Below are 15,292 nucleotides of genomic sequence, written 5' to 3' on the forward strand. Positions count from 1 at the left end.
CAATGTAGACAAGTCCACCTGGTGAATGTTATTGAATATTGGGTTGTCTGCAATTATGTGGTTCTGGATTTCCCGTAGTGTAATGGTATTGTTTGCCACCACCATGTTTACAATAGCGTTCTCCTGTTCTGGTTTGAACAGCCGGTGTCTTCCACCATGGCCTGGCTCAGTTCTGCAGAAGATCCACAAATATGATATGATTGGTTACAGTAAGACAAAATAATAAATTCTTTCAATATGAAATTACATTACTGTAACATTGGCCATCAATCACTGAGTAACATAGATCTACTGATATGTCGGACTGCAGTATACTACAATATACATACATAAAGAGTATAGTGTATATGGTAGGTAACTTACCGGTTGTCATTTCTGAATATATGAATGATAGATGCAACCGTGTAGCGGCTCAGGTTGGGCTGAACTCTGCCCAGCCTCCCATATACTCAATCCATGGTTGAGCACATGGTCAACCAATGTGGCTCTGATTTCATCTGAGACAACTGTCCTTCCTCATCCTCCTCTTACTCTCACTGTCACACCCTGACCTTAGAGAGCCGTTTTATTTCTCTATTTGGTTAGGTCAGGGTGTGATGTGGGGTGGGCATTCTATGTTTTGTATTTCTGTGTGTTTGGCCGAGTGTAGTTCCCAATCAGAGGCAGCTGTCTATCATTGTCTCTGATTGGGAATCATACTTAGGCAGCCTGTTTTGCAACCTTAGTTGTGGGTAGTTGTCTTTGTTAGTGCCATGTAGAGTCCTAGTAAGCGTCGTGGTTTGTTTGCGACATTCTTAATTAAGAAAAATGTACGCTCACAACGCTGCACCTTGGTCCGATCATTTCCCTGACGACGTTCGTGACACTCACTCCTTCACCTCTAGCTCTTGCTTCACCTTCGACTTCCATTTTACTCCAAAACAGAGCTCATCTGTGGCCTTTTCTAGTGCTAAAGCTCTGATTTCTAAGTGAACAATTCAGCAACTAGTGTTTACACCTGTGAGGAGTGGGTGTTGCCAATTGGTGTATAGAGCTTGGCATTGTGATTGGCATTGCTTTCCAAAGGGACTAAAGAGATTTTAATTTTGAATGATGTGCCTAATGAAGAGAACTCCGTGTAGTGTTTTGCAAGAAGTGTGATATAGAATTGAAAACTGAGTGTAAAGCAGGAATTGTGTTTGCAATTTTGCAGACTTGGTTTAGGGATTTGGTACATGAGTTTTAGGTTTTGGTGATTGCGTTTCAAGTTCCAATTTAAGTGTGTAAACAATTGGGAAAAACTGTAATCAAAAACTACAAGTGACATAAACCACTTTGAGCGTGATATGACCGTAGGTGCCAGGCACACCGGTTCTAGTATCTCAGAAACGGCTGGCCTCCTAGGCTTTTCAAGCATTACAGTGTTTAGTGTGTACCTAGAATGAACGGTTCAACAAACAAAAACATCCAGTCAGCGGCAGATGGAGTGTGCCTTTGGCTATAAGTAAATAAAATAAAATGGTGTCGTCTGGTTAGTGTAATATAAGGAATTAATAATAATTTAAACTTTTCATTTTACTTTTGATCCTTAAGTATATTTTAGTAATTACATTTACTTTTGATACTTAAGTATATTTAAAACCAAATACTTTTAGACTTTTACTCAAGTAAATTTAAATGGGAGAATTTTAAATTTACTTAAGTCATTTTCTATCTTTACTTTCACTCAAGTATGACAATTGGGTACTTTTCCCACCACTGCCAGTACCGAGTCAATGTGTAGGATACATAAGTCAATAGACTAAAGATGAGCTTCCACCATGTTGTTTCAGCTGTCAAGTTTTTCCAATCAGTGCAGGTGAAGGGGACGAGAGGACAGATTTTTAAGTAATTGAGGCAAGCAAACAAATTGAAATCGTGCTTGGTCTAACTACTGTTATGCACCTTATTAAAGTGGCAATCTGCTATTGCTACATACATTTTTGGACTTTTTAATTAATTATATATACACCCATTGATTCTTAAAGACTATAAATTCTAATTGCACTATGAGATTACTTCAACTGTCAACCCCATCAGAACCCGAAATATAAACTTGTTTTATTCCATTGTTTTTAAATGTGTAATTGTAAACAAACACTATATAGCCTCAAACCATGGCTAAAACTATCATTTCTATATCATGGATGGTGGTGCATCCATAGCTCTGTCTATAAATGTGAGTGTGGTTACATTTTTCCAGCCCCACCCCTCAGCTGTTTACCAAATCAGTGGTGCGCACTTTGTTGTTTGCACTATAGATTGCCTAGATGGTTGCGTTCACACAGGCAGCCAATTCTGAACTTCTTTTCACCAATTGGTCTTCTGACCAATCAGATCAGCTCTGAAAAAGATTTGATGTGATTGGTCAAAAGACCAATTAGTGAAAGAAAAATCAGAATGCAGCTGCCTGTGTAAACTCAGCATTTGTGACTTTCTGAAAAAATTGCCCCTCCCCTTAATATCTCATGCTGTTTAGTTTCACTTTCTCTTGCTCTTAGAACAGATCACTTCAAACCACAACTGCAATACAGTCAACAGAAAATAATCCCATAGCTGCAGGGTAAGTCTATTTTCCTCATTTCATTTGACAATTCATGTTCAATATGAACACCATAACTATAATTTACAGTTGGGTGGGTGTCATGAAAGGTTTTGTGATCATTTAGTATTCTATGTCTACAACAGGAATTAAACAGTACAGATGGTTAAGTGGAAACTGGTAGTGCAGAATTTAATGGAATGTTTTTTAGATGAGTAATTCTATGAATGTAGAATAGAACAGAGGCAGTAAGTACATTTACAATAACACATTACTTTCACTTTCTAATTCCAATAAATCATGTGGTCCAGTGGAAGGACTGAGGTGGTAAAGTACTCTAGAGCTGGATATTGTGAAAGATTAGAGAGTGAAAGTGAAAGTTTAGAATGTGAAATAGCTTCACGCTGATGTATGCAGTTCGCACCATGGAGAAAGATCAAATCAAATTTTATTGGTTGCATACATAGATTTTATTGCGGGTGTAGCGAAATACTTATGTTCTTAACTCCAACAGTGCAGTAATATCTTACAATTCACGACAATCTAAAAGTAAAATAATGGAATTAAGAAATATATAAGATATATGGTTTGCACACTGGTTGTTGTACATGTTTCCCTATCCTGAATGTATCTATCTAGACTAATAAACTCCTTTGTCTGTTCATTCACTTTCTATAGATCCATGTTGGAACGGAGAGGTAATTTTCAACAGGACTCTTTTGTATAATGTAATATTTTGATGAAGGGGTGCATTATAAATTAAAATGTTAAACCTAAATACTATTATAGCTGTCTGAACTATGAACATTGTTCCAATTAACACCACCATTAATACTTTTATCAATGACCTTTTTGATTTATCTTTCTTGTCTAAGTAGCACACGAGATGAAATACTACACAGTTGAGACTGGCAATACTTTGGATTCTCATATTCAGTTTATGAGACGACTCAACAACACCACAAGATGTTTTACGGAAGTGAAGTCGCCAGTGGAGAGTGATGTCATCATGGCTTTCTGTCCCATCGTCTCCCGCGCCGGGACTGATATTGAAGCAGCACTGCAACAGATTCAAAGTACAGTAACTCATCCCAAATATGACGTCCCAAGCAATGTTATTTCCTTCTCCCAGATATTCTCTTTCCACACCAGATTTACTCAAAATGTACCAACGGCATAAATAGTTTATTAGAGAGTTTTATTGGTTTATTTTGACATATTCCCTCATTCTCTTGACAGCTGGTAAAGATGTCCTTCTGGTAGTGCTGCATCACACCTTCAACCCAGACTCCACTGTACCTGACAGCAGCAGACTAGTGACCAGAAGTGATGTAATACTCACAGTGGACTGTCTGTTCCATGAGAGCCAGGGAGGACTCCTGAACTGTCCTCGCAATGATGCAGCAGTCAGCAGGGTTCTGAAGAGACTGAACATACAGTCAAAGGTAGCTAACCCTAATTCAAGGTTCAGGGAGGACCACTCTCCCCATTCTCCCTGCAACAGCCTCTGCTGTGTGGTTACAACCATGTTCAATAACTTTAAATAGCACAAAATGCTAAACCATATAGTTAACCAAAATATTTCATTACACAGGGTCTGATAGTGTAAGAGAAAATCAATGGTTGTAGTATGAGTCAAATATGAGTATTTGTAATGAGTGTTTTCTATAGATTGGAGCTGAAGAACAGATCAGAATCCCTGAGCAGGGTAACAGTCTGGTAAGTACATTCACAATGAAGACTTTGTTACTGAACTCTATAGCTGTCACACAGATTGTGATTGGGGTTTTGTATCAATGAATCATCATTTTGAGTACAGCATCTCTCTGTATTTGATGTACTGTATGATCTTTCTTCTTTTTCTCTTCAAACAGACCAGACATCTTGCCATTCTAGTTGTGATTCAGAGCTGTGTAACGGTGTTGTGGCAGAATTTGAGGTGAGCTGTTGTAACTTCTCAATGGATATGTTCTGTGTTGGACTGTGATGTTATGCCTTTCATACAGTAGACTCCTGGTATGTCTGCACCCTAACACAAGGCCATTGTGTTCCAGAACTGTTGCTTGTATAAAGAACTGTTGTGTAAACAATATGATTGTATGATCACCTCCCACTATATAAGAAACATCTAACCATTTATTCTTTGAGTTCTTCCCTGTGAAATCAGAGATAGATCTCCCCTGCAGCTGCTTGACTAAAGATGTTTCTATTATGTCATTAAATAGTCTCTGCCTTAATCTTTGGATTGAACACTGGTTGTTGTACATGTTTCCTATCCTGAATGTATATATCTAGACTAATAAACCCCTTTGTCTGTTCATTCACTTTCTATAGATCCACGTTGGAACGGAGAGGTAATTTTCAACAGGACTCTTTTATTTAATTTAATATTTTGATGAAGGGGTGCATTATAAAGTAAATGGTTAACCCTACAATTCTATTATAGCTGACTGAACTATGAACCAACTATCCATTGTGCCAATTAACAAAAACATTAACTTCTATCAATGACCTTTCTGACCTTAAAATCAGTGACACACAAGATGAAGTACTACACAGTTGAGACTGGCAATACTTTGGATTCTCATATTCAGTTTATGAGACGACTCAACAACACCACAAGATGTTTTACGGAAGTGAAGTCGCCAGTGGAGAGTGATGTCATCATGGCTTTCTGTCCCATCGTCTCCCGCGCCGGGACTGATATTGAAGCAGCACTGCAACAGATTCCAAGTACAGTAACTCATCCCAAATATGACTTCCCAAGCAATGTTATTTCCTTCTATACCAGATATTCTCTTTCCACACCAGATTTACTCACAATGTACCAACGGCATGAATGACATGACTAAATTGTTTATTTGAGAGTTTTACTGGTTTATTTTGACGTATTCCCTCATTCTCTTGACAGCTGGTAAAGATGTAATTCTGGTAGTGCTGCATCACACCTTCAACCCAGACTACACTGTACCTGACAGCAGCAGACTAGTGACCAGAAGTCATGTAATACTCACAGTAGACTGTCTGTTCCATGAGAGCCAGAGAGGACTATTGAAGTGTCCTCACAATGATGCAGCAGTCAAACAGATTAGGCAGAAGTTTGACATGGTATGATGTCAATGAATCATCCTTTTCAATGCAGTATTTCTGTATTTGATATACTCATTTTTCCTCTCCTTTATTTTACAGACCAGAAGTTGTGGCTTTCTAGCTTGGATTCTAAACATTGTCATGGTATGTCAAATCATTGCAAATGATGAAAGTAACTATACATCATCATTTTGAATACAGTATTTCTGTATTTGATGTATTCATTTTCCCTCACCTTTATTTTACAGACCAGAAGTTGTGGCTTTCTAGCTTGGATTCTAAACATTTTCATGGTATGTCAAATCATTGCAAATGATAAAAGTAACTATACATCATCATTTTGAATACAGTATTTCTGTATTTGATGTACTCATTTTTCCTCACCTTTATTTTACAGACCAGAAGTCGTGGCTTTCTAGCTAGGATTCTAAACATTGTCATGGTATGTCAAATCATTGCAAATGATAAAAGTAACTATACATCATCATTTTGAATACAGTATTTCTGTATTTGATGTACTCATTTCCCCTCACCTTTATTTTACAGACCAGAAGTCGTGGCTTTCTAGCTTGGATTCGAAACATTGTCATGGTATGTCAAATCATTGCAAATGATAAAAGTAACTATACATCATCATTTTGAATACAGTATTTCTGTATTTGATGTACCCATTTTTCCACTCCTTTATTTTACAGACCAGAAGTCGTGGCTTTCTAGCTTGGATTCGAAACATTGTCATGGTATGTCAAATCATTGCAAATGATAAAACTATAGATGTAGGATCTTAATTTGATCACTATTTTGTTGCTGAAATGCAAACTAGTAGTGTATTTGCGTTTTAAAAAGGCTTCTAAAGTTTGTAATTTCCACTATGAAATTTCAGACTTGATTTGCCCTAACAAAGAATATCAACCCCTACAAAAATGTCCATTAACTATAATCCACATAACAATTCACATTTCCTGTTGCTGCAGGATTATTTTCCTGATGTAGTAAACTGGCTCAAATTAAGATTCTACATCTGTATAGACTTAGTATACCAAACATTAGGGACACCTTTCAATTATTGAGTTGCTACAGTATATAATGCTATGTCAAATATTTGCCAAATGATGAAATTATACATCATCAATCATGTGCCTCTTCAGGGAGACATTTAAAAAAAGAAAAGAAAAATAGAAGTGAAACGTATGGATGTTGTCTGTCATAATGGAGCTGTTAAACAAAAGTCAGCACTGATGTGGATCTCACACAAGTCATTATTCTCTTTCCAGTGGGCAGTGTCTTCAGTCTACAGCTACCTCTGTACATGGCTTTCATATGTGAAGCGGCGCTTCTGGGACAATAATTAGGTTCCAGTAGGTTCAAAGTAGGTTGTCATTCATGTGGTCATTGTAATTAGAGTAACCGTCACAGGTCAAATCAGGACCACTAACATGTTGTGTTTCATGTTTTCTAATCTTTTCAAGATCCATGTCCCTCTTCAAGACCTCGTTCCAGAAGTGATTAAAGCAGTTCCACTTTTGTACCAACAATGAAGACATGCTAATTGTTTTTATGGATTACATCTTTAATTTCATGGCCTACTTAAGAAAATGTCTTTACTTTTGATGTTAAGAGCACTTGCAGTTGTAATGCATAGAATTGGGCCGATATTAGGATCTGTGGAAGGGGATGCATCACAGCATCACTGCTAGTTTACACATGCATCCTACTTCTGACACCAGTGTAGCAAACAGTGGGGTGTAACCCGGATTTCTTGACGCAAGAAAAACTTGCTAACCACAAACTCCATACGGATGGCTTTCTCTTTTCGAGGAGTTTGTAACAGGCATACAAAGGCTTGACTTTTTGCAATAGTTTAATGACTGAGACTGAGCTTTATTTAACCAGGTAGGCCAGTTGAGAACAAGTTCTCATTTACAACTGCGACCTGGTCAAGATAAATCAAAGCAATGCGACAAAAACAACAACACAGAGTTACACATGGTGAGGGAAAATGCATTTGAACAAAACATCCCAGAATGCATGTGAAATATGCCTTAAATGAAGTACCTTATTCTATAAAATCCTTAAAGGGCAACTCCACCGCTTTTCAACCTAATTTTCATTATCTTTAGCACAATACAAACACAATACTAGTGTCAACATTCACTATATATACAAAAGTATGTGGACACCCCTTCAAGTGAATGGATTCGGCTATTTCAGCCACACCCGTTGCTGACAGGTGTATACAATCAAGCACGCAGCCATGCAATCTCCATGGGAAAACATTGGCAGTAGAATGGCCTTACTGAAGAGCTCACTGACTTTCAACATGGCACCATCATAGGAGGCCACCTTTCCAACAAGCCAATTTGTAAAATGTCTGCCCTGCTAGAGCTGCCCTGGTCAACTGTAAGTGCAGTTATTGTGAAGTGGAAACGTCCAGGAGCAACAACGGCTCAGCCTTGAAGAGGTAGGCCACACAAGCTCACAGAATGGGACTGCCAAGTGCTGAAGCGCGTAGCGGGTAAAAATCCCTCTGTCCTCGGTTGCAACACTCACTACCGAATTTCAAACTGCCTCTGGAAGCAACATCAGCACAATAACTGTTTGTCTGGTGCTTCATGAAATGGGTTTCAATGACCGAGCAGCCGCATAGAAGCCTAAGATCACAATGCGCAATGCCAAGCGTCGGCTGGAGTGGTGTAAAGCTTGCTGCCATTGGACTCTGGAGTAGTGGAAAGGCGTTCTCTGGAGTGATGAATCACGCTTCCATATCTGGCAGTCCGACGGACGAATCTGGGTTTGGCGGGTGCCAGGAGAAAGCTACCTACCCCAATGCATAGTGCCAACTGTAAATTTTGGTGGACGAGGCATAATGGTCTGGGGCTGTTTTTATATGTCGCGCTATGCCCCCTAGTTCCAGTGAAGGGAAATCTTAACGCTACAGCATACAATGACATTCTAGACGATTCTGTACTTCCAACTTTGTGGCAACAGTTTGGGGAAGGCCCTTTTCTGTTTCAGCATGACAATGCCCCCGTGCACAAAGCGAGGTCCATACAGAAATGGTTTGTCGAGATCGGTACTGTTGTTTGTTGTCCACATACTTTTGGTCATGTAGTGTATGTTAAAACGGCGCATGTGTACGTTTTGTATGCAAAAATATAACGTGAAAAAGTTAGACCTGATGACATCATAAAGCACATTTTAAAAACACTGATTTTCAAACACTGATTCGCTGTGACGTAGGGAGCAAGAAAATACACTCCATTGGGCTAGAAACTCACTGCAGGTTTTGAAAATCACAGTTTTTTACTTTTAATCCTACCCTGTGATGTCACAGACTAGCTATTTTTAGGGCCTTATCTTTCTAGATCATAGAAACACTGTTTTCACCACTGGTTTGGTGATGATGAATATGTGGAGGAATTGCCCTTGAAATGAAGTTCCTTGTTCAACAAGAGTGTTCAGCAGTAACATAATGTTTTTCTGAAATGTTATCCAGCCTGAGTAGGAAGTGTACTTTCATACAGATGTCTGATACACAGGATCACCAACAACTGAGGGATAGTCTTGTATGAACTGTTATGTGCACGTAACTCCCAAAATAAAGGAAACACCTGAGTTAAACATGGATACAAAGCATATTGAAAACAGGTGCTTCCACACAGGTGTGGTTTCTTAGTTAATTAAGCAATTAACATCACATCATGCTTAGGGTCATGTGTAGAAATGTCCAGTTGCCCATTATTTTGGCTACCATGGCTAGAAGAAGAGATCTCAGTGATTTTGATCAGAGAGGAAGAAGTGAAGAGAAAGGGTCCAATCCCATCAAAATCTGTCCATGTGGGAATACTACCTTCTGTTTATTAAGCAGACCTCCTGCCTTCTCACCTTTAGGACATCGACTCCCATTGTTAGGGCGGAGACAAGAACATCTCATTATATACAGATATATATTCTGCTTTGAAAGAGAGGTCTCAGAGGATTATGGTGGGTTTAAAGAGTATTTGTGTCTGTCTCAGTCACCAGGCTCAACCCATTTGGAAACTTATGGGAGATTCTGGAGTGGCGCCTGAGCAGGGTTTTCCATCAACAAAACACCAAATCATGGAATTCCTTCCCAAAGAATGGTGTCATATTCCTCCAAAAGATTCCAGACACTTGTACAATCTATCAAAGGTGCATTAAAGCTGTTCTGTCAGATTGTGGTGTCCCAACACCCTATTAAGACATTTTATGTTGGTGTTTCCTTTACTTTGGCCGTTGTTCTACCTGTACTTTACGTTATATTAAAGGACCCTCCAGAGAGCAATGCTGCCCTCATTTCGATGTAATTCCTGCCTAATAGCGGAAATGCTTGTTTAGGTTCCACTTCCAAAGAATGACGCAGACTACTAACAGGCCTACATATTCATGAATTGTGGGAGGGAAGAAATGTGGTGACTGGTGAATTCCATGTGGAGTGGACAAACATAAACAAATAGGTAACTGGCAGCTGTTAGTGTAGCTACCTAGCTAGCACGCTAACTTTAGCTAGCTAATGTTATCTGTTGTTGCCGTTTTTTTTTTTACTACACCGTGTTCAAAAGACTAGGCTATTCTGGAGCTGGATTTGTCATAAGCATTTAGGGAAATGCATTGCCACAGATGGAAACCAGTATCTTTGACTTCACATTCAATTATCTCTGAAGATTGGGCATCTTCAAAAAGAGATGTGTTTTTCTCCATTGTAATGGACATAGTGCAACCTTTGGTAGGTAGTCATTGAGCAAAGCCAAGTCATAGATATACAGTCATTGAGCAAAGCCAAGTCATAGATATACAGTCATTGAGCAAAGCCAAATCATCTATACGGTCATTGAGGAAAGCCAAGTCAAATATAAACTCAAATATAAACTATAAACTCAAATATAAACAAAAAAATAAATGTCCTCTCACTGTCAACTGCGTTTATGTGTAAATATTTGAATGAACATAACAAGATTCAACAACTGAGACATAAACTGAACAAGTTCCACAGACATGTGACTAACAGAAATGGAATAATGTGTCCCTGAACAAAGGGGGGGGGGGAATCAAAATCAAAAGTAACAGTCAGTATCTGCTAACAGTAGGGCTGGTGGCATTGTCATGCTGGAGGGTCATGTCAGGATGAGCCTGCAGGAAGGGTACCACATGAGGGAGGAGGATGTCTTCCCTGTAACGCACAGCGTTGAGATTGCCTGCAATGACAACAAGCTCAGTCCGATGATGCTGTGACACACCTCCCCAGACCATGACGGACCCTCCACCTCCAAATCGATCCCGCTCCAGAGTACAGGCCTCAGTGTAACGCTCATTCCTTCGACGATGAACGCGAATCCGACCATCACCCCTGGTGAGACAAAACCGCAACTTTTTGCCAGTCCTGTCTGGTCCAGTGACGGTGGGTTTGTGCCCACAGGCGACGTTGTTGCCGGTGATGTCTGGTGAGGACCTGCCTTACAACAGGTCTACACGCCCTCAGTCCAACCTCAGCCTATTGCGGACAGTCTGAGCACTGATGGAGGGATTGTGCGTTCCTGGTGTAACTCGGGAAGTTGTTGTTGCCATCCTGTACCTGTCCCGCAGGTGCGATGTTCGGATGTATCGATCCTGTGCAGGTGTTGTTACACCTGCAATTTATTGCCCTGGCCACATCAGCAGTCCTCATGCCTCCTTGCAGCATGCCTAAGGCACGTTCACACAGGTGAGCAGGGACCCTGGGCATCTTTCTTTTGGTGTTTTTGGAGTCAGTAGAAAGGCCTCTTTATTGTCCTAAGTTTTCATAACTGTGACCTTAATTGCCTACTGTCTGTAAGCTGTTAGTGTCTTAATGACCGTTCCACAGGTGCATGTTCATTAATTGTTTATGGTTCATTGAACAAGCATGGGAAATAGTGTTTAAACCCTTTACAATGAAGCTCTGTGAAGTTATTTAGATTTTTATGAATTATCTTTGAAAGATAGGGTCCTGAAAAAGGGACGTTTCTTTTTTTGCTGAGTTTATGTACTACTGCATCAAGTCCTAATGACATTCACATTCCTCAGTAACATGTGAGTCAACCAAACTTTTAAACTCCTCCAAGGAAACAAGATCCAGGAGTTTAAAGCTGATTTGGAGAGAATTCCAGGACCACGGAGCTGAGAAGCTAATATACTTTTGCCATGATCCATTCTGATTTTAGGAACCGTTAAAAGGAAGTAGGACAGAAACCATGACTGGTATTTATTTTCTGTCCTCATTAAAGATGAACAGCGATAGTGTTTTCACAAAGTGGCCTTATAGATCATAGTATTCCAATGTTAAAGCCTACGTAGAGTCAACGAAGACCAGCCAACAGCACTATAGAGATCACAGTGGTGTCAGACGCTTTTGGTTGGTAATAAACCTACATTTGAATGCCATAGATTATCAAGAAGATTCAAGTCAAAACTGTAACTCGGCCTCTCAGGAACATTCAATGTCGTCTTGGTAAGCAACTCCACTGTATATTTGGCCATGTGTTTTAGGTTTTTGTCCTGCTGAAAGGTGAATTTGTCTCCCAGTGCCTGTTGGAAAGAAGACTGAATCAGGTTTTCCTCTAGGATTTTGCCTGTGGTTAGTTCTATTGTTTATTTTCATCCTAAAAGACTCCCTGGTCCTTGCCGATGACCAGCATACATACCCATAACCAGTGATTGACTTGGACTGAAACAGGTTCTGGTACTCATTTTTGGTGCCGGTACTGTTTATATTTAGGTTCAGGAGCTCCACAATACTTTTGCGCTTATATTCTATAAAAGGAAAAGGAGCTCAAGCAGTAGAGCATTTTAACGTTCCGGTACTCAGCTCGGGTGAGATCCTGCCCAAGTCAAGCACTGCCCATAACATGATGCAGCCACCACAATGCCTGAAAATATGAAGAGTGATACTCTATGATGTTTTGTGCTGAATTTGCCCCAAACATGACACTAGTCAGTATATAAAGTTCATTTATTTGCCACAATGTTTGCAGTTTTCCTTTAGTGCTGTCACGACTTCCGCCGAAGTTGACTCCCCTGCCTGTTCGGGCGGTGCTCGGCGGTCGTCGTCACCGTCCTACTAGCCGCCACCGATCCCTTTTTCGTTTGTCTGTTTGTTTTGTCTTATTAGTTGCACCTGTTGTTTTTGTTTCTTTATGAGCTTCCCTATAATTAGGAGTTTGACCCGCCCTTGTTTTGTGCGGGATTGTTTTTGTTACGTGTGTGTATGTTGGGTGTTTGCCAAGTGTTTTCACTGCGCCCTGGATGTTCGGGCTTATTCAGTTTGTTGTTAAAAGTAAAAATAATGAATATTTTTCCCAAGCGGCTCTCTCTCTGCGTCTGGTTCTTTCGCTCACCTAGTCCCGCGTGACAAGTGCCTTATTGCAAACAGGATGCATGTCTTGGAATATTTTCATTATTTACAGGCTTCCTTCTTTTCACTCTCATTTAGGTTAGTATTGTGGAGTAACTACAATGTTGTTGATCCATCCTCAGTTTTTTCCATATCAGCCATTAAACTCTGTAACTGTTTTAGTCAATATTGACCTCTTGGTTTCCTTCCTCTCCGGCAACTGACTTTGGAAGGATGCCTATATCTTTGTAGTGACTAGGTGTATTGATACGCCATCCAAAGTGTAATTCAAACTTCATCATGCTCGAAGGGATATTCAATGTTTCTTATTTTCCTATTTTTTTCCAATAGGTGCTCTTTACAAATCATTGAAAAACCTCCCTGGTCTTTGTGGTTGAATCTGTGTTTGAAATTCACTGCTCGACTGAGGCACCTTAGAATTATTTGCATGTGTGGGGTACTGAGATGAGGGCGTCATCTCAGAAATCATGTTAAACACTATTATGGCTCACAGTGTCAGAGCCGTGTGTATAGGTGGCAGGGAAGTCAGGCGCAGGAGAGTTAAACTGAGTGTAATGGAGACTTTTAATAAATGTCCATTTAACAATGCTCCAAACACGAACAATGTACATACGTAAAAATCAACATGGGTACGGGGACCCGTCGCACACCTATACATCGATAAACAACAGTTGACATAAAACAATCCCTGACAAAGACATGAGGGGAAACAGAGGGTTAAATACACAAGAGGTAATGGATGGGATTGAAAACAGGTGTGTGGGAAGACAAGACAAAAGCAATGGAAAATGAAAAATGGATCGATGATGGCTAGAAGACCGGTGACGTCGACCGCCGAACACCGCCCGAACAAGGAGAGGCAACGACTTCGGCAGAAGTCGTGACACACAGTGAGTCCATGCAACTTATTATGTGACTTGTTTAGCACATGTTTACTCCTGAACTTAGCTAGATAGCGTTATGGCAAGCCTAAATATCTAGCTAATCGAAAGGTGGGGGATAGACTTTAAAATTACTTACTTGGGTTGTGTTCAGTAGGCTCTGAACAGTAGTTAACTGACAAACAAGGAGAGGCTACCTGGACTTTTTTTATTTAGCTTTCAGTTGCTAAGCGTTTAGAAATTTTACATTGTGTCGCCTAATGAACATGACCCAAGTGTTGCAGTTGATGTCTATGGTATAGATGTTGTTCTCTTTGTTAATAATGTATTTTCCTCCCAACAGCAACAATCCTATTGTCCTCGGACCAGACAATGCAAATCTTCCCAAGATATTCCAGATCATCGCTGAAGGGGTCGCCAACTAGTCGGTCAAGAGTGAGAACGAGATTGGCAAATGTCATCTGTCATGTACAGGTGAGTGATTGCTCTTACCTTTTTGTTTTATCTAGAAACGTCTGCTTTTTAATCGATCAAATTGCGCAGAGCAATGAGGAATACTGAATCTTGGCTTGAACCAAACAGAGGTTCATGACCCAACATGGGGTTGTATACACAGGCTGTTCTTTAAACCCTGAGCCACATTACTCTTAGGAGTCTGCGGTGTAGGGTTTTTATGAGGTATAGCATGGCGGTTTATCTTGAGCGTCTTCTTTGCTGCCCTCTTATCATTCCCACTCACAGCGTCCTCATGTGTGTGCTCAGCTAAGGACCCGAGGGGGCGGGGGTTACCCTTGGTAGGCCGGATGCTGTGGTTCAACGGGCTCTCCGTCTGGCTGTAGACCCAGGTCTACTAGAGACGGTGAAGCTGGGGGGCTCTCTGGGAAGTGATCTAGACCCTCCTGCCAATGGCAGGTGTCTAGATAGCTGCTTCCTCTCTTCCTCTATCCTTTATCTTTGTCAGATTCCTTCATGGCCGTCAAAGACAGCCAGAGGTGTCACTCCACGACCACTGAAGTGGCCATGGACTTCCCCGCACACACAGCCGGCGCCTGCAGGAGATGAAGTATGGCGCCGGAAATTCTCGACGCCTCTTATATCTCCTCTCCTGACAGCTCAGTCTTACCCGTGGTAAGAAGGGACAGATAGGCTGCCAGGAGGGCAATATTAGTCGCTGCTGCTACAGCCTGGACCTCTAGTGCAAAGGACTTCTCTACCAGCTGAGCTGTGAGCCTGTCCTTTGTCGTAGGTAGAGTTGGTTTTCTGGGCGACGGTCAGGAGCTCGTACCCGGGACGAGATACGCAGCCATGGTGTCCTCGAGCCTGGGGATCCCCTGGGGTTGTCTGCCGTCCACTCTGGTGAATGGGATGTAA

General features: G+C 40.7%; 1 protein-coding gene across 1 annotated transcript; it reads left to right on the forward strand.

The window, feature by feature from the left end:
* Positions 1-2,499: 2,499 nt before the first annotated feature.
* LOC120033288 lies at positions 2,500-15,292 on the forward strand. Its single transcript, XM_038979562.1, has 14 exons — positions 2,500-2,581; positions 3,239-3,258; positions 3,439-3,636; positions 3,800-4,005; positions 4,232-4,279; positions 4,435-4,499; positions 4,895-4,914; positions 5,093-5,293; positions 5,472-5,668; positions 6,048-6,092; positions 6,197-6,241; positions 6,346-6,390; positions 15,034-15,049; positions 15,168-15,292. The coding sequence occupies exons 2-14, from the start codon at positions 3,243-3,245 to the stop codon at positions 15,290-15,292; spliced, it is 1,227 nt and encodes a 408-aa protein (XP_038835490.1). The 5' UTR covers positions 2,500-2,581; positions 3,239-3,242.

Source organism: Salvelinus namaycush, chromosome 40, assembly GCF_016432855.1.
Source record: "Salvelinus namaycush isolate Seneca chromosome 40, SaNama_1.0, whole genome shotgun sequence".
Taxonomy (NCBI): Eukaryota; Metazoa; Chordata; class Actinopteri; order Salmoniformes; family Salmonidae; genus Salvelinus; species Salvelinus namaycush.

Coding starts and splice junctions, on each gene's coding strand:
- LOC120033288 (XM_038979562.1), top strand. Junction 3,637..3,799: donor AGCACTGCAACAGATTCAAA/GTACAGTAACTC, acceptor TTCTCTTGACAG/CTGGTAAAGATGTCCTTCTG. Junction 6,093..6,196: donor GGATTCTAAACATTGTCATG/GTATGTCAAATC, acceptor TTTATTTTACAG/ACCAGAAGTCGTGGCTTTCT.